Source organism: Lonchura striata, chromosome 2, assembly GCF_050655825.1.
Source record: "Lonchura striata isolate lonStrDom1 chromosome 2, ASM5065582v1, whole genome shotgun sequence".
In the NCBI taxonomy this organism is placed as follows: domain Eukaryota; kingdom Metazoa; phylum Chordata; class Aves; order Passeriformes; family Estrildidae; genus Lonchura; species Lonchura striata.
In genome coordinates, this window is record NC_140704.1 from 52,577,269 (window position 1) to 52,602,485 (window position 25,217).

General features: G+C 41.1%; 1 protein-coding gene across 9 annotated transcripts in view; it reads right to left on the reverse strand.

Moving 5' to 3' along the window:
- Positions 1-8,836, reverse strand: part of HECW1 (HECT, C2 and WW domain containing E3 ubiquitin protein ligase 1) — a 236,242-nt gene extending 227,406 nt beyond the window's left edge. For 7 of the 9 annotated variants that reach the window (XM_085570302.1, XM_021531974.4, XM_021531968.4 and 4 more), the window contains exon 1: positions 8,605-8,836. In XM_085570302.1, the coding sequence (XP_085426428.1) occupies positions 8,605-8,634 (30 nt within the window). In that variant the 5' untranslated portion in view covers positions 8,635-8,836. The remainder of the gene's footprint in view (positions 1-8,604) is intronic. The other 2 variants (XM_085570268.1, XM_021531969.4) reach the window with 1 other exon arrangement.
- Between the last annotated feature and the right edge of the window lie 16,381 nt (positions 8,837-25,217).

Consider the following 25,217-nt stretch of genomic DNA (forward strand, 5'->3'; position numbering starts at 1 on the left):
ATGTCCCCTCTTGTGGTCCCACAAGGATTATTTGGATTAGCAAAGCTGCATTTATATCCTTTTTGGTCCAGGTAGCTAAAGCAGATGAACTGGGTTTTCCATGAGTTATTAGAAGGCCACCAAGAAGCCTGATCTCCTGTTCATCTCTCAGACCTACTGTGAGAAGGCCACAAGTCAGCCATCCACAACCCTTCCTGAGCTGCCAGATAATTCAGTGTTAAATCAGACTCCTCCTCAAGCACCCTATTTCACATCTTCCCCTTGCTGAGCCAGCTTGACAGCCCATCTCATGCAAAGCCTGAGCTACTACCACTGCCACCACTTATACACCAGCTTTCCTAAGGTGACTTGTCTTTCTAAGGTCAGCGGGACTCCCTCAGCAGGAAACATCACGCGTGCACACACAGCGCTGGCAGAACTAGGTTGGGAAAAAAATAGGTCAAACCAGGCATATATTTAACTTGGAGATCAAACCTCAGAATTGTATTTCCCCAAAAAATAATTCATACACATATGCACAAAATCCACATTTTAGAACCATTAGAAAATCATTCTTAGAAGAATTAGGCAACCAAAATATTTTACAGAAGCAGAGGCTCTTCCAGAAACATTTCTATTCCCACTCCAAACAGAGGTTTAAACATACATCTCCCACAAAGCCCTACATCATGCTTTTGCTGTAAGCAAGCAACTTCTTTCTCTACTATCTTTTGGGAATTTGTTACTCATTTCCATCCAGAGCCTTAGACATTTCTTAGGGTTTTTTTGAAAGACAGTGTTGGTGCAGGGTTGAAACACTCCTGGCAGGGAGCCTGGCCTGAGCCACTACCTCTATTCCAAACTTCAAATAGTCATCTTTGCAGACAGGGGGGGTCGGGAAAGGGAAAGGAGGCGTGAGGGCAGCCTGCCCATTTCTAGAAGTTCTGCAGCAACTTCCCTGGGCTTCTGATGATCTTTTAGAATGGAAAAGACAATACAGCTGACATGTCAAAAAAATTACCATGTGGCTCCAACAAGCAAGTCAAGCAGCTGCTCCTTAGATTCCTTTTCTAGGAGATGCTGTCTTCTTCCACTCGCTGTAGGCTCCACCTCTAGACAAACCTCAATAACTCAATTGGTAAGTTGAACACACAGAGGCACCCAGAACATTTTACCACACATTCGCTACAGTTTTGCTGCATTTCCTGCTTGTGATTTTGTTTCCACATCCCAAACTTTTTCATTCCCTGCCCAGACACAGTAAAACCTAATATGTAAATTGCCCTAAGCTCTTCATGATAAGCAAGTATCCTCTCTGCACGACACAAAAGATAGCAATATTTAAGGACTCAGAGACTTAAGATTCGGTGATACGTGTTTTTAATTAAATGCCCTAACATAATTGCTCAAATACACATAGTAAGTTTTAGCCTACATCATGTTATTGGGTATGGAGAATTAGTCTGAGTTATTAAACATGTTTTAATTGTCTGAAACATAAAATTGCATGACAAGTGCTACGTGTGCAGCAAACTGCATTGCAAGGAACAGTACATTGCAATCACTTGGTTCTTGAGCAGAGGGAAGGTAGAAAGGGGAGAACAGAATATCAAAGAGAATGAAAACATATGCGTAGAGGGGGAGTCTTTGAATATCTGCAAAGAGGATTCTTTGAGAGCGACAGTTCTGAGGAGCATCAAAGAATAAGGCAAAGTCAAATTTCAAGAGTGAGTAATGTTCTACACTGGGATGCACTTTCCTGACCAACATAAGAACTGCTGCCTTCAGTCAGGTGAGAAATCTTATTCTTTAATGGGAGCTTTGTTCACATAAAAACTGGGTAATTTCACACACAAAGCAAAATCTTTAAGGAACATTAAGAAGTGGAAACAAAAAGGAAGGTAAATCAGGCAGCCTGACCCTTATAAACCACCAAAGTGTTCACTCTTGGAAAGGGCTCTACCAAAGGACTGTGTGTTTCTCTACTGAAATCATCTTCTAGCCTAAGAAGTGGAGGAGAAAATACAGTTCAGCTCATTAGTCCTTAATATCTGCTCTGGGTAGTAACTTCTGTGGCTGTTTCTGCTTTAGCCTGCTGCTACAGTAATGAGAAAGAAATGTCAGTGCTCCATACTGGTACAAGACACAGCTAGCTTCCCTATGACACTCAGTTCTGTAAATAAATAAATAAAATCACCAGAGGCCTTGCAGCACTGCCTTTCATCAAGAAAAGTTCCAAATAACTTTAGAAGGAACATTGTTCATTCTTAAACCAAACTCAATAACACTTTATCTCAGCATTATGGCTTGCCTGTGACTCAGGGCACGAATGTAATGTTTCTGAATCATGGCCTCACATTGGTTACCACTGGAGAGCATGGTGCAGTCAAATTAGGCAACTTAAGAGCTCATGGAAAGATCTTACTCCTTATCTCTACACAACTTTCATGGGCCTCTAACAAAGAATAGGAGACAACCTAATGGCTACTGGGCATTTCATAAGTCTTGAACAGCATTGTCTTGGAAACCTACGTTCTGACCCAAGATTAAATATTTCCTCCATTTACCCCACTTTTCATGGTTAAGCATGTGGCAATTAAACTTTGCTATTTAAATCAAGATGTGGCCTCAGAGAGTAAAGCCAGTATTATCTTTGTCTTCTTAAGGCAACCATGCAGTCATACACAAAACATGCCTCATTGAAGAAAAGTGTATATATTTTTAAAATTAAAAATCCTAGGGCCTCTCACATAGCCTTTTTAAAGACATCTGACATTAAAGACAATTGACAAATACCCCAATACTTGACAGATGTTCTGCATTAAAATGTAAACTCTAAATTTAAATTTTCCTGAGACTGGATTAAGACCTTGGAATAAGACAGTATCTCCTACTTTAATGACACTATCAATCTTGAAAGGGCCCAGATTTCAAAACAAAGGCAGCAAGTTGCCCAGGATGGGGATATCAGATAATCACATTCATCCCAGTAGTTTGTCAAGCACTCGTAATAGTGCCCAGATGCCCACACAGGAAGTCCCACACACCTAAGTTATTGCATCCAGCTAGAAAGACTGCAGTTCAAACCATTTATGAAGTGCTTTATAATAGGCATACAGCTCACATGCAAAGCTAGATTATGCCCAACTTCATGGTTCTTACCTATCTTAGCAAAGTCTGTACAACATGTAATGTACATGCTGCCAAAGAGACAGACTTTGGCAGGATTGTTTTGGGGAGGAAGAAAAGACAGCAACTCCTAAGATCCAGAGAGAAGCTCCTTGACCCATCCTTGCTCCATACAACCAGCACTCTGCCATTCCACCACAGCAAATAATGACTTGTTTTACCATCTTAACAAGAATTTCCTCCCCTCTCTTGCTCTCCTCCTACCCTTGAGAAAAGCAGAATATTTCCTGCTTCACCTCTTCTGCTTACACATGTTTCAGAGAGTTATTCCCAACCAATCCTCCTCTCTGTATACAGTGAGTAGCACAACATCAGATCTTCCCCAGCTTGCAGGATGCCATCCTAAATTTTACATGGAGATGTGTGAAAGCATTTGGTTGGCACCAGAAGTACAGCAGGCTCCTGCTTCCTAAAAAAAAAAAAAAAAAAAACAGATAGGCCTACTGAACCACGCATTTCAGGACCTGAGGAACCTGATTTGGCAATTGCAGGTGCACATGGCACACATTTTCCTATGAAATGGAAAAATTAATTTTACCACATGACACGGTCCTGGTGTTCAAGAGGTCATTAACAAAACTACTTTAAAAGGTGCTAATAGAAACAAATGCCCTTAACATCACAGACTTCCCAGATGACTCCTGCTATGGAGATGGATGACAAATCACTCCGTCACTCATCTCTAAATTCCATATTGACTACACTGAAGCAATTAACCATTTATTTTTAGAGCATGTTCCATTTTAAACACAAGTGATTCAGTCCAAGATATATTCTATACTCCGTTGCTATTTAATGGGTTAACAACTCTCAAATTGAAATGGATTTTAATTCTGGGAGAAATATTTGCCTTTTTGATTTTGCCTACAGACATTGGTTGGGAATTTTAATTCAGGCTTGAAACCAAACAAATGTTGGTGTTCTACAAGCATTTGCAAAGAAATATAAAAATATCTGGAGAGTGTGAAAGAGCAAGCCTGTTTTGCTAAATGCATAAAATGAAACCTCAGCGTAGGTCTCAATAATAGGCTTCCTGACTGCTGTGCACACGCTCTCTCCCACAGACCTTCTGCTCTGCAGCAAGGGAACGCTGCCTGCACTGCTGCGTCCTCAGAGAACTTTGCAATACAATGGAGCATAGCGATTCCCTGGGGAACACGGTGCTGATCACTGACTTCGATATTTCAAACACAAGCACTAGGGTTTCCCCCTGTTTCAGGATCTCAAAGAAACGGCTTGTCATATCACTCTACCCCAGCTCCCAAGCCATCTCACAGTTTATCTGCATTATAGGCAATGTTCTGGACAAAAGGATGAAGAGCTGCGATCACTAAGGCTGTTTGAACTCATGGAAAAAGAAGGGTGAGATTTTAAGTGGAAAGTTGGAGGAAGGAGAGTCCTGAAGAGCTGACAGTGGTTTCTGCTGCTGCTGCCACTGGAGGGAGAGGACAAATGGGAGCTGCAACAGGTACTGCAGCAAGGGAACCCCACTCAGCTGCTGCCCTGCTTGAACCCAGCTCCTCCCTGTTGCAAAGTCAAATGCAGTCCACAGCCAGCCACTTGCTCCCAGCAGTCTGCTGCCTGGGACAACAGCCCATTTCACCTGTATTTTGGACAAGTATTTCTGGTCCATTTCCCATAAACATCTGAGATTAAGAACACCATCTTGTCAAGGGACAGTCCCAGCACCCCCTAAGGAGCCCTGCCTGAAGAACCTAAGCTTCCTACTTCAGAACTAACAACAGGATACCCTAGCCAAACACAGCTGACCAAAAAGGCCAAGACTGACTCACAAGCCTATTATACAGCTTGCCTAGCCACCATTCATTAACTGTAAGGAAAATGACCCTGGGCTCCCTGCATCAAAGAACCTTGCCATTTCTTCTTAATTAATTCTAAGCATCTTGCTGGCCTCAAATCTCAGCTGGAAAAAAATCAACTAAAGTAGGTGGCATCTTATCTTGCTCTTTGCTACTGGCTGCACTTTTATTTTTTCCGAGTTGCACAACCCCCACCCTTGTGAGATTACCAGTGGAAAAAAAAAGTATTGCTATGTTTTTGGGCAAATACCTAAGTACATAAGATGAAGTCTGTTTTAATAAGTACATAAGATCTAGTCTGTTTTAAGCTTTATAAGTATTAATGGTCATGATATCTAAGGCCAGTAGAAATACACTTCTAAGGAATTAAACCAAATGCCTGCAGTATTTGCCATTCAGCTACTGCAGAATCACAAAAGCACATGAAATGTAACAGGAGAAATGGGTAAAAAAAGCCTTAAACAGAAGCAAAACTGACTCATCTCCTTATTGCCAAAACCGAGAAAGCCACTGAGTGTAAATAAACAACAGACATTCTGAAGAAAAGGGGGCGTCACAATTCCTTTCCCTGCTAATAGGCAGATGCACAAACCCGTATGGGCAGGATCATCCTCCAGCTACTGCAAACCAATCTGAGGGACACGGCCAATGCTACAGCAACATTCCCAGCAGCACAGGTGCTACTGGAGGCAAGGGAGCATCTGAGGTGATGGTGACTCCCAGTGCAATGATGCAATGATGGTTCACAGCTGGATCTGCTGGAAAGCTGTGGCAGCTGCAGGCATGATCCGCCCATGTAAGCTACACGTATATGTGGATACCCAGCTGAACTGTTTGGGACACTATTGACAAATGCATAATTTTGGCTTAGGCTGGCAAGCACCCCATCTGCAGAAGAGGAGGGAGAATGATCCAGAGCACTTGTTTAAAGCTTGAATCTGTCTCTAGAGGCCCTCAAAGACTATGAGCTATACATGCTGAAGCCAGTCTTTATGGGTACCCATAACTTTGGAAGAAACTACAAAGGGAAAGACATAGGATCATAGAGATATTTAGACAGATCAAAGGTCATAATGAAGACAAGCTATGTTCTCTGGCAAAATCTATCATCATAAATAAAGCTATTTTGGAATAATTGCTTTTTTTTTTAATTACTAAAAGCCCTTCTGTTTGAACTTTGCAACTGGTGTGGAAATGAGGAGGCTGTTTTGCTGGGTATTTTTTAGAAGCATCTTTCAGAGGTGAAACCACAGGGACAACCTTAATGTCTGTAATCCACAAGGCAGATCCAACAGCTTTAAAACACAGGTAACCTATCCTCTTTATTAGAACAGCTCCTGGCCCAACACCAACTGTCCAACATCATCACTCTCAAAACTTGAATCCTCCCCACAATACCACAACCACATCTTTTGCAGTATTTCAAAAGGCAGCTAATAAGCTAAATTTCACTCTCACTATTCTTCCAAGTCACTATTCAAAAGGAGACAAGGAGAAGGATTTAGCACTACCTTGAATGAATGCCACTTAGCATCTGACGTAGCACATGCAAAACTCCACGAAGCTTCACAGGGATTATCTCACAATGGCAAAGGATGCAAGATCACATGCCATGTACATGAAACACAAAACCACTGAAAAATGGACCTTAGTAACAAGTCTTAGCCAGTTATTTATTGGAAAACAGTAAGGACCATATTGTTTATTAGAATGCACTTTAAATACTGAGCATATAGATTTGGGATTAATTCTTTGGGATATTGTGAGCACGCGTACACAGTTTGCTTTCAAATTAATCAGCATCACATTCAGATATTGACAGTTCCTGATAAAGTCACTTAGTGGATCAGTTCATGCTCTGGCCTGCTCTGGTTTCAAATGAGTAAGCTGATTAATACTAAAAGTTTAGGAGTCCAAAGCTCAGGTCACATTAAGTCAGAAACACATGCGTGATAGCATCACACAAGTGACAAAACATGCTCTCCACCCTTAACTCACATGCCGCTTCCTGCTCACAAATGCTGGCCATCTGAGCAACCACTCTTTGTTCTGAGCTAACTCCCTGCTCACCCTCCTGAAACAAACAAGTAAACAGATCCCACATTTCCTCTGTAAGAACACATACTCTTATCCCCTGTACTAGACTGAGACTGCATTGACAGGATGAGTGGTGTGGGTTGACTAAGCATGTGCTGTCTTTTACATCTTCTTCTGGCTCCAGCATGAAAATCAACATTGCACCTGTGTTGTCCAAACTGGGTGTGCACTTCAGAGACAGACAGAAGGGAAGCAGAGAGAGCAGCCAGGATACATACCGTACTCCACTTCTTCACAAAACACACATACTACACAGAGAAATGATAATCCCTTCTTAGTGGAAAATCCAAATTTTCAAAATGAATCCCCAAGCCAAAATGAATTACTGTAATAACTGCAATCCTCACATGAGCACTAATCAGACAGGCACAGATGACCACCTGCTATGTGCCACCACTGGCACAGCAGCACCCTGCCCCTAATTGCTGCCCTGTTCAGACAGGGCTAGGTGCCCCACAGAACGTGACAGTGGAACTGGTAAACACAGGGACAGGAACACAGCCTGACTGACTGTTGTACAGTCTTACTACGCACTTCTGCTGAGTGCAGCATATATAGTAAAAAAAAAAAAAAAAAAAAAAAAAAAAAAAAAAAAAAAAAGAACGAAAAAGCACTACTGCAGCTCAAAACAGCAGGATGCAAAAATCTAAACCCAGGCCCAAATAATTTCTTCTGCAACTACAGAGAAACACATGGGAAACGATGCAAGAAAGAACAAAATGAATTGTACTGCCCATGTCAATACAAACCCATTATCTATGCAGGCTGCAAAATGAGAAACGCAGCATTTGACAATGCTACTGGCTAGAGCAATGTTCTTAACATACTTATAAGTTATTTTATTTAATTGCTAACAAAAAAATGCAGTTACATAATAACACAAGGTAATAACCAAAATATGAAGTCACAAGATTGGCTTACAGCAACAGAGCACCGGGGGGGGGTGGGTGGGGGGAGCAGTTCGTGCTTTAAATTTTGCTGCATTGTCAGAGAGCCAAAAACCAAAACTGGGGGCTTCTGCTTTTACAAGGAAAGGACATAACCACCAAAAATTCGGCACGGGACTCTTCATCATCTCTTGCGTGCATCCACATCCCCAAATGATGTCAATCCCCGTCGGCACGTCGCTCATCATAATTCTACACTGTTCGGTCGCTAGTGGAATTCAGCCGACAGGCCGACGGCTCAGCCCGTAACCCAGCGGGGCCCGAGGAGCTCCCCCTGCACACCGCCCCCCGCCCAGGGCAGCGCTCCCGGGCACGGCGGGGCTCCCATCCCGCACGGACAGCCCAGGCACAAAGGCGGCACCGCGCAGCCGGGCACGGTGACAGCGCACACCCGCGACCCGCCACCGCATCCCGCCGGCCGGGCGGGGGCTGCCTGCCCCGGGGAGGGCCTCTCCCGGAGCCGGGGCCGCTGTCAGCTCCATCCCGCCTCGCACTTCTCCGCCGGGAGCCGACGCCACCCGCCCCCGCCCCGCCACCCTCACCCGGGGCCGGGCGGCAGCAGCCCCTCGTACCTGGACAATGCCGGCCTGGGCACAGCTCATGCTCCCCCGGCGAGGGCAGGTCTCACATCCCACACGTGCCCGTCAGCCGGCAGGGAGGAAGGGCGGGCGGGCTCCCGGCGTGTCAGCCCCCGCCGAACCGCACCATAGTCCAGCACCGGCTGATACGCCCCGCAGCACCGCCGCGCTCCCTCCTCCTCTTCCTCCGCCCCGCCAGCCTCCTCCCACCTCGCCGCCTGTCGCTGGGTACCGGCCGCCTGGAGCCACCCACACGCCGCGGCGGGGCCCGGCCCGGCCCGGCCCGCCCCTCAGCGCTGCTCCCGCCCGCCGGCTCTGCCCGCGGAGCCCACCCGCTCCCCTCACACCATCCTCCCCCGCACAGCATCCCGGCTCTCCTCACTGATCCCGCGGGGACATCGCCGCAAGCAGCCCGGCTCACCACGCATCGGGCATGGAGGCGGGAAAAAATCAACGTGTTCTCCTCTTTGCCCCTTGAAGTCGGAGCTGCCGCCTTCACATCAACTTCTCACCAGTGCCAGAGCCTCCGGGGTGGTCATTAAAGCCTTTTCCCCGCTCACCCGAGCAAGAGATAGGGCGGCACTGCTGCTCTAGCAGCTGTCTCCTCTCCTAGGGAACACGCACCTTTCGCCATCGGCTTCTCCAGCCTCTCCCCTCCTGGACAGGGCTTTAGAACCCCTGGGCAAAGTAAGCCACACTACCAAGCTGTGAAAAGAGCAAGTTTGAAAATACAGTTCAGGATGGGGACTGAGGTGCTTTACACGCATTTCTCCCACAGGTCTTGCAAACCAATTCACCAAAAGCAGACCACAAGCTGATGGAACTGCAGGGAACAACAGCTTCCAGCAGCAGCTTGCTGTGTCTGCATCCACCGGCCAAAAGTGCTAAAGAACTGCTCTTCTTGTCAGCTGGCAGAGGGAAAAAACAGAACAATCCTGCAGAGGCCCACTTACCCCCTGACCTCATTTTTTTAAATAGTACTTTTTAAAAACCATCCTGTTGGAGTGGTTTCACACCCGCCCACTACTAAATATATCATTTTTTAAAAAACTCTTCTGGATCTTAATTTGTATCCCAAAGCAAAAACACGTTGATAAAAGCCACAAACATGCCCATTAATTTCACAAATGAAGCTAAGTTCGTTTCTAAAACCTTCTTCACAATCTCCCCTCTTGCAAGTTTCTGTGGATCTAACACTTACTGTGCTTGCTATCAGTGAAAAACTTACTTATTTTAATTTGCTAATCACTTCACTCCAAAATACTTTCAGACACATTGTGGACTCTCATTTCCACTTGATCATCCCATTTGCTTTCTTAAAGAGGTGAAACAGGAGAAATTAGAATAGTATAAGCAGAACCTCAGAAGGAAAATCAAATTGGATTTGGAGAAAAGAATGGCGTGGTATTTTATAATATTAGTGAAAGATGAAATATACCAACAGTCAGAACTACCCCCACACAGCACCAGTAAGTGCATTGAGAGTGGGAAGAAAGGGGTGCCTATCATCAAAAAGCAGCTCCAGCTTTTCCCCAGGAGCAAGGCAGATCAAAAGTCATACCAGGTCATGAAGGCCACATGAACAAATGTGCATCTCAGAACACTCTTCTGCAGGTGCTTGGGAAATTCAGGTGAAGTTTGGGCAAGCATACTGGCTCTCCTCATCCAGCAAAGCCATCCATTGATCATAGATTGCAGTGGGCTATGGTGACAAAACCCTACAGGAGTCCTCCAAACAGATATTTCCCTCCTTGTTTTAAATCTTTATATTAACATTGACACTGGAACTGCCTACAGTAGGCATGTGCTTTTGCCTTTGCACTCTGAAAGTCTAAATAGGAAAAAAAAAAACAGAGATGATGGAGAGAGTCAGAGGATTGAAATGGTGAAGTTTGCCCAAAGTTCACACTGTAATTTTTTGGAGAGCAGAAAACTGGTCCAAGCCTCCTCACTCTTGATTCAGAGCTTTTACCCAGCTCCTTCTGCTCTTCTGGGTTACTGGTGTATCATGTATTAAAATGAGACACGCTTCTCATCTCCAAGGGTGGACACATACGTTGATTCTATCAAAAACATTAAGTTAGCGAAACCAGGAAAACCTGATAAATGCACATGTTTAAAAACAGTCTAATTCCATCAGCTCAAACTTCAAGCTTGGTTATGAACTTTAGAGGCAGCTTAACATTATGGGTGTGCATGAGGAGTAGGAATCACCATGAACACATTCAGGGCCATGAGACATGAAGCAGGAGACCTTGTCATGTGCTGTGGACCTGGGGAGAGGAACCCCTTCAGGGGGCAGAGCATATACTTTCCTCTTTAGAAGCTACCACCTCAGCTTTCTTTTAAGACTGAAAAGAACATCCTGAATCTTTTACAAGAGAAGGACGTTTAAAATTGTCCCCTGCTGGAATTTATGTAAAATCAGAGATCAAAATTAAGATCAAGAGCCAAAATGCATACCCACTTCTAGTAGACATACACTCAGTATTACTGAGCAGAAGATGAATGTGGCAACTGGTTCAGAAAATGAACCAGGCTTTGAAGAGGGCATTTTGCCCTGCTGTTCCTCAAAAGAATGAAATTATACATATTGGAAATAAAGTGGTTTGCATTGTAACTTTGCATTTGACTGAAAATGAAGAGAGTTGCATAATGTATAAGGAGCTTTAAAATTAGACTAAACTTTGGCAGTTCAGATTCTTATCTATATAATAAACAAACCTCTGAATTTCATATGCCTACCTTTTATACACTCCCCAGCCTCCCACAGACTAAGCAAAACAGCATATTTTGCTGTCCCACAGGCTTGCTGACAAGTCCTGGTGTCTTTTCAGACATTGGCTAAGCCCTATTCATGCCTCAGGACAGGTCTGCAGGCAGTACAAGATGAAGATGATTTGGGCAGCAAGTGACCAAGATGCATGTCTGTTTTGCAGGAAATTTTGCACAGTTTTGACAGCCAGAGAGTAGTCCTACAAAAGCAGGAAATGGAAGCAAGAAAAATTTGTCTTGGTTATGGTGTGGAAAAAGCAAGATGAAGCAATCTTCTCTTTCCCTACCAAATACTTCTGAGATACACAGACGGATACTCTCGAGTTGGCACAGGACAGGACAGGTTCCATTGCATTTCCAATCTGTTATTCTGGTGGCTCATGCCTGATATATGTCAGAGGAGTGTCTACTTGGTATAGTATACTTTGTAGTTATTTGTAAGTGCTTTGATCAAAGAAGTGGGAAAAACCAGGAAATTTTGTTATTCTTAAAAAATGTCAGGCACACCTTGATCTGGAGAAACAGACAGCTGTGTTGGTTGTGTTACAGCCAATAAAAAAACCCAGAAAACCCCACTGATGTCCTTTTCTTCAAGACTCATGATGGTCTGGGTGATGATGGTAGGATTAAGTAAGGCTCTCACAGACTGTACTCATACCTTGCATTTGTAGGGGCTAGGTACAAACAGACCCAACCTTTCCCAAAGAGAGTTTTCTGAAAGAAAGAATGGTCAGGCTATGAATCACTGACTAAGGGTGCTCTTGCCTTAAAGCTCTATGAAGTCCAAGAGTAGTTTCAAGCTGCTTAAGCTTTATATTGTCTCTTGAATCAGTCAAACATAGGAGCACAGCCATTATCCTGCCACTGGCTCTGGGTGGCCTTTGAATAAATAAAGATTGGATGATTGATAAGTGGAATCCATCGCCTTGGCAGAACAGAGTAATTTAGCAGTTCACATGTACATTTGGACATATCCTAAGTTTTTATGCTGGATTTGTCTCCAGCTGAGCTAGATGCCATGTGGGTACATCTCTTTTCTGCAACTTAGTATTCACTAAATTTTACCAATAAACACAATTTTCACCCAATAAAGAGACTTCCACTCAGATGATCTAGGGCAGCATTTCTCAATGCTAGGCTCATTTTGTTCTAGTGATATTCTCAGACATGTCTTCTGTGCCTTTCTGACTTTGGATTATACACTCTGTTGGGACTCAGAACTCTGTTACTGACGCACAAAGACTGTCTTTAAAGAGGGACCTGGCGAATGATGTCTAATGTTTTTTACTGTATTTTGGCTTACACAGGTGGGATTGCTCATATTTCAGCTGGATGCCATGCTTATGCATAGCAGTAGGTACTTTTCTGATGTAGGTGCTCAGATTTCAGGCCCTAACATAGTGCTTTCTTTTAGCAGCTCTAGGGCAGGAGCTGTCTACTTCTTAGTTACTGTAACCTTCCTTCCCTTCTGGCAGCCCAGATCTGAACATCTGGGGAGGCCATGATGGACATTCTCCTAGAACAGATGACCAAAGTTGGAGAATGATATGGGGCAGGTGTTAAAGTGATTTCTGTCCTAGCAGGACTGCACCATCTATTAACATTTGTCCTCAGAGGAGCACACAGCATGCTATGCAACAGCCCTGACTCCATCCCTGTTTTATCCTGGATGTGCAGAGTTTCTTTGCAGAGGGCCTGAATTACTGGAGTATTTAACCAACTTGATCAAAAGAATCCTAGCTCCTCAGCTGCAATCATTTGCATGGCCTGATTTTTTCAGTTTCACCTAATTGTTTTACATGTAGATATACACAGTTTGATATTTTCCCCTGTTAATTTCATTTTCTTCTTCCTTGATTCTCTTTCTGGAGCAAATTATAACCAGCTTCAAAACAGAAGAAGGTTAAATATTAGCATCCCTGACAGAAGAGAATCAGTGATTATGAAACATTATTCTACGTGGGCAAACACACTGCATATTTTTCCTGCATAAAGCTTATGATAATGCTACTAAGAGACCAATTATTTTTACAACTAAGGCTCTACTTAACAAAAAAAAATCATAAAGCATGTTCGATGACACACAGATTGAACCTACAAGTTGTTCTGCCACCAGTGAAATTATTTTGATGAGTGTTCTTGTATCTTCTTTGATATGTCCTCAGTGAATAGTGATTTCACATTACAGCTTTTTCTCCTATACCAGAGAAGTGGGGGTGGGAATCAGAGTCTCTTCTCCTCTACCTGGCTGTCATAAAACTTGATAGTATTCAGTATATTTGAGACTCCCTCATCTAATATGTATCAGAGGTCTCAACCAGTTTAAAGATTGCATGGATTGTATAAAGTTGGACACTCAGAGTATATATGCAATATATATATATATATATATATACACACTCTGAGTGTATATACATGTAGTAGTGTATGTATATATATATATATATATATATATATATATATATATATATAATCTTCTTAGGAATCCCTGCTAGTAGAGGAGGATAGTTGTCTCATTGTTTATGGGAAAAGTTGGCCCTACATCATAACACTTAAGCCAGAAGTGTGCTCTTTCCACCTCAAGACAGAAGAGACCCCTGGGGAGTCAACAGCATAGTGATTTGGCTTAATTAACATATATTTAGTTTTAATCTCAAATGGAGACCTCCTCTGAAGGAGCAAACAGTAAAACTCTAGTTACAGGAGTGAGTTTTGAAGGTACTCCCCGAGGAGGATTAGTTTTGATTAATTTCATCAAGTTTACCTTTCACATGGGTAACACTGCTAACTTACTGACCAGCAACTACAAATACCTATAAATGTGTTTACATACATGCCCTAATATTGTGCTAGAGCACAGCCAGAGAAGATTTTCTTTTGATAAGAGTAGGTGTTCAAAAGGGATGAATGAATCCTTATGGAAAGGGGATGCTTCTGGTTTTGCTCTGCACCCAATTTCTGATCTGGTAGTCCCATACCTTTTCATTGAGGCTTTCCCTTGATCCTTCAGTACCCACTGTTTACTGGGTTAATTTTCCACTAGCTGAGTGGGAGTCAGACCAACAGCTCCCACTGGTACACTACTGAGAGATGAAAGCACCTGCACAAGCAGTGCTTTCCAAGGAGGGGAAAAAAGTAGAAATTTCACATTTCATGAGTAGTTAAGCCTGTTGGATCAGTTCTGACATCTCATAAGATCTCTCCCAGAATGAATTGGAAAAGGATCAAGCCCAAGAAAAGCAGGGGTATTCCTCTTACCTTGTGAAAGCACACTAAGCCAAAAATCACTGTTGTACTCTGTAGGGTGGTGAAGATGAGATTATTCCTGCCTGCATCCAGGCCTTGAATTTTTTTTTAATATGCCAAATGCTCAGTTGTTTTGGCCTCCCTCTCAAAGATTTCCAGACAAATCATTAATTATTTACATTTTTCTCAACACTGACCCACCACTGAGTAGCAGGCCTGTTTTAAATAGGTTGGAATGAATAGAAGAGCTCATCGTCCACATTAATTTGGCTGATAAACAATTCAGTAGTAACAGAGGGCTGAATTAACAGATGAAGGCAGATGGGTTTATGGAATAAAGGAGGGACTGAGAGAAAGGTTATATTGAGAGAGCAGAAGGATTGGAAAAAGATCAACCAAAAATGGGACAGCATGGTAAGCCATATGTCTCTTCTAAATGGTTTTTCTGCTCTTGTTGTTTGATTGTCACAGTGCTTCAAAACTATCAGTTGTTTTGTTCTGAGATTTTCAGAGTTTTGGGGTTTTTGGGGGTGGTTTGCAGGAAATGCTTCTCAAGAGTCCGAAAAATCAACACCATGGACACTTCATGTCATATGGGGAGAAGATCTATGTTATTTTTTACAAATCTATACAATCAAAATTATATTAATACAGCTATAGTAAGCACAGATTCACAGCCACCCTCAGTCATTCTGTAATGTCAGATCCACCTCCCCATGCAAATGCTGTAGAGATAAGTCTGGCATGGGTTCAGTTGCCACTGTCTTCCCTCATCTGTCAATGTATCCTACTAATAGAAGGGAAAAGAAGTGGATATTCACTCAAATAGCATATCCCTTCCAATTGCAGCCAAAATAACCTACTATGACATGTCATAATCATTCAGGACAGATGTCCTGTGTTTATACACTCTTCTGCATCATTTCTGACAGCCTTTGGTGGATATCAGCCATGCCAGGTTTAAACAAAATAAAATATCAGTTTGAATCCCCACCCCACTACATCAATTTTCTTAATAAATTACTTTAATAATGGGAGTGAAAGGAGAGCAATAAGACAAAAACAAAGTTGCTATTATAGCTCACAACTTTCTTCTCTAGCACCTTGATGTAGGCTGTTGTCTCCTCTTCTGTACTAACAATCCCTTTTCAGTTTTCAGTCAACAGGTCCCAGGGATTTGTCACCTGCAGAGAAGCATAACAAGCTTTATCCAAGCTGTTGCTGGCCCTACAGCATTAGCTGTTGCTCCTGGCCACAAGTGCTATCTGCTCTCCTGGTGAAACTTTGCTCCCCTGTTTGAGCCCTGCCGGTTCCTCGAGCTCTGCTCTTGCACGTCTTGCTCTTGCCCTTGCTATGCCAGTTCTAGATCATTATGAAAGCTTTGCTTATAGATGCTTCTCTTTTCTATCAGGTAATTTCAACTCCAAGGTCTCCTTAGCAAGGTCTCTGCAGACATTGCAAATCCTTTTAGTCCTCAATTCCACCTAAAATCGTGTTCACAGACTTGAAATTATGCCGCCACATTGCTTTACCTGCTGGATACTCCATCTACTTAATTCTCCTTACTTCTGCATTTGAAGTACAAGTGATTTGACTATGTTGGCACTCAGCTAGGTAGTCTGAGGGCAGGTTTACAAAACTTAGATGTACCAGCTTGCAGGAGCTTTTTGAAATCTACTAGGTTTACAGAGCACCTTTCTCTGCCTTTAAGTTCTCACACAGTTTCTGGTCTCTACTTAAAACCAACTCATACATATTCAAGGAATTCTTGCTGCAGAGAAGTCCTTGAAGTTTTCATGCACAACTTATTTTTCTTGTAAGTTGTATTAATTACACCAGGAATGTTCATCAGCCCCAGTAATCATTTCAGCAGTTTTAAACTGAAAGGTCAGCCTGAAAAACCCCACAAGCAATGCTTTTATGCTCAGTGAGAAGTACAGCTAAATCCTTTGCTTTCAACAGTTTGTCTTAAAAAGACATTACCATTAGCTGTCTCAGCTAATGACAGCTGAGAAAATATAAATATAGCAAAGTTATATTACTACATAAAATAAACATTTATGCTATGTACAACTGAAAAATACATCAATGTGAGAGATGCATCAGGTCTACTCTGTGTACACAGATGCACAATAAATCCTGTCTTCTCATGAGTACATGTGAAGCAGCAGCAAAATTTAGGCCTCAGCAGTTCTGTGTAACTTGAGTCACACCTGGGATTTCCTCTGTATTTATGATAAGCCTCTTTAATCCTATCTGTTCTCTGAAGCAGGGCTTTGAGAAAGTCCATGTTCATGGCTCCAGTTCACATCAAAGGTAAACTCTGAGAACTGCTCTTCATCCAGCAGCCCTACATTCAATGCAGCATTCGGGGATAAGCAAGGCTGATATTTGGTTCACACAATACTAGCAGAGACTATTCTCTTTGGGGAACTCAGCAAATGTGCTGCTAATAACGCACCAGACTTGCAATTCAGCTGTATTGCTTCTGCTAAGCTTAACAGGAGTAAAAAGAAATAAAAACTGTTTTGACACTGTTAGCAAACGCGAATGACTACACACTGTTCTATTGAGAATGTTGGAGTTGCATGTTTCATCCTAGAGCTTATCCATGCACATTTGAAACAGAAGAAGCAGTGACAGAATTATACACGGGTCATGCAGAGCAGCAGCTGAAGTCCCCTCTGAGCCATGTGTACTGGGGGTGATCAACCCTGTGCACTTCAGTTTGATTTCTGAGCCCTGTAAATCAGTACAAGTGGTGTTCCAATGCCTCTACAAACTACCAAGCCACCTGTGAGGGGTCATCAGATATTCTAAAATAGTGGTTTTTCGTGCTGTGCACTTTTAAAGGCACTCTTGCCAGGTTCTTCTGTCCCGGGATACCCTCTTCATTTTGTTCCATCAAGGGAAGGAATGGTCTATATTGCATCCCATCTTGCCCACCACAGTTCATTTTTGTGCAAGGAAGAGTGCTTGCATTTTCCTGCCAACCTAAAAGTCTTCACAGAATGGACAAGAGCAAGTGCCAGGAGGAGAGTCAGAATCCATAGTGAAAATGACATCTGGTGGAAAAAGAAGGCTTGATCCAGAAGTGATAGAGGACAATTGACACATGAGCAAGAAAAATGTTGTGAGAGGCACTGAACACCATCAGTATGTGCACATTCATTGAAGTGTTCTTTTGTCTTTGATATCTTCCAATTTTTAAAGCATTTTAACCTGCAATTGAAAAAGAAAGCATTATTCCTGTAGGGCTAAAATAAGATCTATCACATTGCTTTATATCCAGAATAATTCATTACTGAGACCAGGATATGTCTCTAATTATTATGAAAGAAATATCAGTATCAAAGTTCAACACTACATTGTTTGAGATACACACATATGAATAGATTCTTAATTCCTACATAAGCACCTATTCTAATGTTCTTGTGCTTCCCGGTCAAGTAATAAACTTGCTGGTTTCAGTTTTAATGTTTGAGGTAACATAACAGTAACATTTCCTAAATGTTGTTTGATGATTTTTTAAAAGTCTACAAAAAATTGAATTTCCCCATGATTAATATTTCTGAGGCTTCGTACTTCAGAGGAGGTCTAAGGAAGGAGCTGAAAGGAAGATGGCTGGCTTCACTCTAACCCAATGATTTTCCATAGATCTTGTACACATCTGGCCACAGATTGATACTATTGTATATAGTAACAAAGTATTTAAAGAAGAGATCAGATATACTCTCCACCACTGTTAGTCAGAGCTGTCTGGATAACTCTGTAGACCAGAATTCCTTGTGGACTTCAAGGACTCACTAACCTTTGTCCCATATCAAAACTCTCCTGAGTATCAGGTGGCACATGTGTTCTCAGCTGTGGTTTAATATGGCAAGAATTTATCCTACAACAATTATTCAGCTGCATCCTGCTGGCCTAGAGCACTATTTCCCAACAGAAGTTTTCCTCAGTTTATAAGCTTGCATATTCTGGGCTGCTAGTGCAAATTTCCACTCCTGGGAAGCCTGGGGGAGCTAATGGAACACAACTTGTCCTGATAAACTGTATGCCATTGGCAATTTTTTTTCTTTCTTTTTATATTTTTGCCGAGCTGGTTGCATATTAAGTCTGACTGACCTACAGAAAGCTGAAAGATTTCTGTCTGAAAATGACTCCTACCAAAAATAGCCCACTACCAAAAATAAAATTAATAATGCAACATCCCTTTTACTCCTAAACCTAGCTCAGACACCCTGTCTGATGTTCAGGCATTTCTGGATAATAGTGCAAGAGCCTCAGGACACGAATGATTTTTTTTTCATACAGCTACTTTAAATAGTGTGGTGATATTTTTAGTTTTACTGTACCCATACTGTTTAAAATTATATTATTTTAAAATAGCTTCTGCAGTACAAGCTTCCCTGCTGTGGAAAGAAAATTGAGTCAAACTTTCACATTCAATATTTCTATAAATCTGATGCTCTATACAAAATAAACTGTGCATCCAATTATCCCTTTCTCAGATTTATCATTTGATAAAGGTGTTTCCTCATAATTTTCAGCTTTTATCCAAAATGTGACTTATAATACAGAGTACAAGTCAAAGCAAGCAAGCTAAATACTAACAGGAGTACAGACAGGTAAAGAAGGATTCTTGCAAAATCCCATAATGATTTTTGTCAGTACCCAGAATCAGTAATAGAATTTGCTTTTTACAACACTATACTTTTGGTCCCATGAGAAAAGTGATCAGTCACCATTGTTGGAATACACTAGAAGATAATGCAAGCAGATGACGACTGATGTCTAGTGACAAGGCAGCAACTCCTGGTACTTGGAGTCAGGTCCTGGGTCTGTCAAACTTCCCATACCACCATGGGTAAATCAGTTTACCTGCTCTGTCTGTTCCTTAGGTGTAAAAGGAAGACATTGATTTATCCAGGGAAATGTCACTGAGCAATAAAACAAAAAGGATTGTGAGAATGTCAGGTCAGATTCATGTTATGAGTAGCAGGGTACATGGAAGTGTTTGGACAGAGAGGACAGACTGAGGTGCATAAGAGCACAGGATATTACCTTTTTTCCAAGGGTACAAAAATAACCAGTGTAATTAGTTTTGTGTGGCAGACTTTGCCTTTCAAGGTTTGAAAATAACAAATTATTTGCAGACTGAAGCCAAACTGAAGTCTAAGTCTTTATTATTAAATCAGTGTTGACATAATACAGAAGCAGATTATCATATACTGAGGATTTATAGTTTCCAGTCTTGTTAAGGTAAAAATTCATTAAATACTACAGCAAGATTTCTTCATGACCTCTAATATTTCCAAGTATCTTGAAGAAGAAAACAAGTGACAGGCACAAGCTGCAGAATTGCAACTGAAAAATAAACATTACTGAATGTCTCAGTTTTTTAGTGGCAGACCCCTTGAGTTAACTCAGTAATTCTGATTTCTCTATCTTAAACCCCCTTGATTTGAGTTACCCCAGATATGCCCAGCTGTATTAAACAACAAGAAAGGAGAGTACATAAAGCTTCTTCAGAGAGAGGTGAAAAACAGACTGAGCTATGCAATCCCTGTTTTTCATTGTAATATTTAAGCTCCTCAAAAGATAGATCCACAAATCTAAAAAACCTCAAATTTTCATACAAGCAGAAGAGTCACTGATGTAGAGGTCTTCATTCTGAGTTTCTTGAGTTTTATATTGGACAGAGGGAACAACTAGTGCAACTTCACTGAGGTAGGCAAGTTAAATAATGGGAAAATTGTGCTGTCTTCTCTCGGATGTGTAATTACCAGAGAGGAGTCAGAAGCATGGCTGCCTATAAAAAAAGCAACATTTCTGCATTCATTCCCTTTGAACTTTGGGGGTTTTCAGGTTTCTGTTTTTTAAGTAATGATACTTCTGCTCAGTAGTTATTTGTTATTTATCATCCATATGAAAATATGGGCAGAGAGGAATACACCAAAGGTCAGCTAGTCAAGTGTGTGCTTTCTGACTATTGTCAGGAGCAGATAACCTAAAAGAACCAAGCAAACAGGATAAATGCCACATGCAGTGCAGATCATTGCACTTCATGACCCAGTGATGCAATTTCATAGATCATTTATGCTTGTATAAAGATGCTGGTCTGTACCACAGGTGTGCTCATTCCACCTCAAGCCAGTCTCTGCAAGGATGTGCATCCCTCCTGTGTGTACATGGGGCTTGCCATAATTCTCTTCTTCTTTTAGACATTCTTATAAGGTTTCATGGAGAATATACAAAAGAAATCCAAGGACCTACCCAGAGATGCTTTCCTCATATTCCTCTAGAAGCCTACAGAAGAAAATAATTCAAAATAGAATAGCTAAAAAAAAAGAAATAAAAATCAAATTCATGTCTTTCCTTTCACTGCTGTATCCCTGTCTCAGAAAAAATCCTAAAAAATTTCTAAAAGGATAAGCCTTACAGCAAAGATACGATACACTCAGACTTCCAGAGATCATTTGGAATACATCCACAGATACCTAAAATACTTGGAAGTGCTGTTCACTACACAATAATTTATGTATTATTTTTGTACACATTATTTTATGTACATGTTCTTCCTAAACAGAGCCATTCTGTGTAAACCATTGTTGTCATTACTACATGATCTGTTATGTCTCATAATACTTTCCTAATCAGGAACTGTCCTATTTTATGATTAATCCACAAGAGATATTTGGAAGTGTTTTCTCTGAAGTACATTTTTTATAATCCTTTCTTAAAAGTGTTTTTAAAAGTACGTCATAAAATAAAGATATGGAGGTGACCAAATGCTAGATTCAAGACTAGTTTTAAGAAGGTTAACTTTTTCATGGCTCAACACTAGTTTTCCTTAGGGTTAGGGTGTACATTTTGGATTATGCCATCTGATTATTTTTACACTTGTTTCACAACTCAGTCCATTCTGATGTGGTATTAAAGTAGGGAAGTTGGAAGTCCTTAAACAATTTGAAAACATTCTTTGACCCTAAAGAAAATATCTAAGTTTGGGCTAAGGTTATTGTTCAATGACTCAATTATTATTTTACAAAAGGGTTTTCTTTTTTAGTTTATGCAAATAACCAGGCCAGAAGTGCTATGTCTAAATGTGTGCTGTTATAGTGAAATAGAAAATATTGACATTTATTAATTATTAATATTTTCCTGATTATTGATCTTCTTTGTATTTTTTCCCTAATTATTTCACTTCAGGGCTACAACTCCTATTTCAGTCTCTTTCAGTATGCTGTTTTGATATTGCACTTAATGACAAATTCCAGATCACAGTAGAGGATGTCACTGCCATTTCCTACTTTCATACCAATACAAGTCTTGCATTTGAGCTGTTCTAGAAAACTGAAATTGAACCAAACTATCAGCTTCTCTCTTTGTAAAAAGAGATATGACTTGAGATATAGTTATTATGCAAAGTCAGTAACAGTAGAATAACTCTGGAAATAGATGATGTCTTATAACAAGAATTGGATGTTATTCTTCAAAGTTCAGAGCAAACCTTTGCAGAAAAAAATTTTGTTCTTTTTTGGCAATCTTTTTTATCATTGACTCAGGAGCCAATCCATTTTTGGGAGCAAGGAAAGGTTATTTAGAAAAGAATATGGTGTTCATAGTCTTTCCCTAGACTTTGAAAGTCATCACTATGGAGCAGCAGCAGCCACAGCTCAGGATTCTTTGAAAAAGGTGCTCAAGAGACCCTATTCACTGCCTGGAAATCCAGCATACTTTTATACCAACCTTAGGTAGGGTCAAGAAGCAATCTGTCAACAGATAAAAGCACACTGAAATACATAGTGTGTGTTACTGTCATTGAGTCCTCTGACTCAGCAGTGCACACTGCTGTGTGCACTAGAGATTCCTCTGGTATCTTAGTGCTTAAATGCATTTATTGTGGAATACTGAATGAGTGTCACTGGGATTCAATTTGAGCAAAATAACAACTTTGCTGCAGTCCTGCATCTACTCTATTTCCCTCCTGAGCAGTCTCTTCACAGACCCATTGCTGTAAATAGCATACACGTTCAGATTGCCCCAAGTGAATATGTCATAGCTGTAGCATAGGAATAATGGCAAAACAAAAATGTGGAATTGGAAGAGCTCTGGAATACCATCTGAGTTTCCCAACTCAGATGGAAAATGGGGATGGCCCATTAGTGCTGAAAGCTATCATCCTTTCAAATACAAATAAAATTTAAATGGAAAGCCAAAACCAGAAGCTCAGATCTTTGTTAGTCCACACTCTCATGTAATAAGATTTTAAATGGCCTTGAGTACTGTGAGAAGCAACTTTCAAATAAATTGTACTAAGCTGCACATATGTGATAGAGAGTAGAGGTCTTGTAACAGCAGGTTGGAGCATATCCCAGGTGCTGTACACCCTACCTATGTTTCTGACCATGTGTTACTTAGAGTCATGTCCAGATATACAAGAGTCAGCTATCTGATCAATCTGATGTCTGTTAGGACAGAAACAATATAACCCACAAATAGCTAGTTATGATTTTAAATCCACTGGAATATTTGAAGAATGCTGGTATAGTGAAAGCATATGGCAAAACAGTGGGGCTCTGACACCATTATCAGCAAACTCCCTGATAAAGCCATGGAAGCTAGGTACTTGTCCCAATTTCTTTTATACTTACATTTGTGTCACAGATTAGTATAAATATGCCAGAATCAAAACCTTTAATCACAGAACTTCCAAAGTCTCAGGGTTCTTACAAGCAACCAGCATTTCAGTGGACTTTCCTGAAAATACTCAAAATTACTGATTTTCTTAAAGCGCAAACTTAACAAGCATCTCCTGTTTTTACAGTATCTCCAGGTGAGCACCCTCACATGGGAAAGCCCTGCCATCCCTTTCTCATTACTCTTGCATTTGCACTACCTTTGGTGTGCCTCTGAAACAGTATTTTTTTCCCTTGGCCACTTCAAAACATCTTCTCTACAGTGATAAGTTCCACATCTCAACACTCATAGAGAATGAGTAAAAAAAGATCTTTAAACTTCCCCTCCTTGAAATGTTAGACCTCTTCAACTATTTATATCCACAGGTGTCACAGATTCAGGGAAAAAAGGATGAGCAAAAGGACTCCTAAAAGGAAAACAAAGGGGGAAATAATGTCCTTTCAAGAGATATGTCTCAGAGGGATATGGGCAAAAATCTATCAGATATTGTCACCTTCCTGGAAACATGGATATGTAAGTCTCATTAGGAACAAACAAATGGAGAAATAACCTACTGATATCATTGTAGAATGTAATAGTTATCTCTTGGTCATTAGATTGACATTTCAGGATTAGGGTTGAGAGCAAGGGAAAATAAAGATGCTTTGGAACACCTGCTGTTATCATCCTATCAGCTGGTCAGGTGGGGATGGTGTTAGACTTTAAGAAGACAGCCAGTCATATCAGAAACCTGTGTTTTTCTGACAGAATGGCATTAGAGCAATATGCAGGCAGGTGACTTGAGTCCTGCACACCACACAAGTCTGACTACAGGAAGCACTGTCTCCCGAGCATCATGTTCTGCCATTCTTCAAACCAAGTAAAACTTTGTCACAGTGCTGTCTAACTTGTGATGATGCAGGAGTAAGATCTAATCACTTAGACCTTCCTGACACTCTCTCATGAGTCTTTAGCTCTTGTCTTATCATAAAATTCACAGACTGGGTATCCTCTAGGTCCAAAACTTTCCCATTGTTACTTTGGCACATGTTAACTTAAACTGAATGCCCTTAAAATGTAATAGCAGTATTTAAATATTTGAGTATCTATTTAGGGTAAGGTAGGTGAACATGTTTTTTTTTTATTATTATTATTGTTTTTTTAAATTTACAAGTTTGTTCCAACTGTATAAAGCAGGACCAAAAATTGAGAACAATGTGCTAGCCAGCCCACAGAGCCTCAAGATGATGGATAGCTGTGAAATGAGAGCAAACAATGATGGTGTGAAATTTGGTTTGCATCTCAGACTGTTTAACTATCCTTCCTGTAAGTGGCTCTGATGGGGCACACACAATAGCCCAGGTCATGCCAAAAACTGGCAAAGAAGTTGGAATAAGAGGCTATTAATTCTAATTCTCTAATTGCTCTGAGAGAGATTTAATTTTCCTCAGATAGCATTTTAAATCAGACAACCGAAAATTGGTGAAAACGTTGCCCCTTCTTTTTTGAGGTACAAAAAAGGCAGACATAAGAATGCTTCCTTCTCCCCTTCCTTCAGCATTTGGTGTGCTTCCTTCAGAAATAAATGTTCTTTCTGCATTTATAAATTTGGAGATTTATTGTTTAATTCTAGCTTGCAACGTAGTATTGCAAGTTGCCATAAAATTTTGAAAGCTAAGTAAACTTTTTATCAGTTTAGTGGTGCAAGTCTTCCTGGACATCAGTGGCACTTCTGGTATAATTAGAGTGGGATTTAGCCCAATATATATTCACTGATCTACAGTAGGTGGAACTGGAAAATACAACAGGAATGGATAGCATATTGGTAAAAACTGGTTCAGGTTTGCATTTCTTTTTCAAATTTTAATTAATAGGGAAGGCCCTTTAGAAGTTTTTAAGTTGTC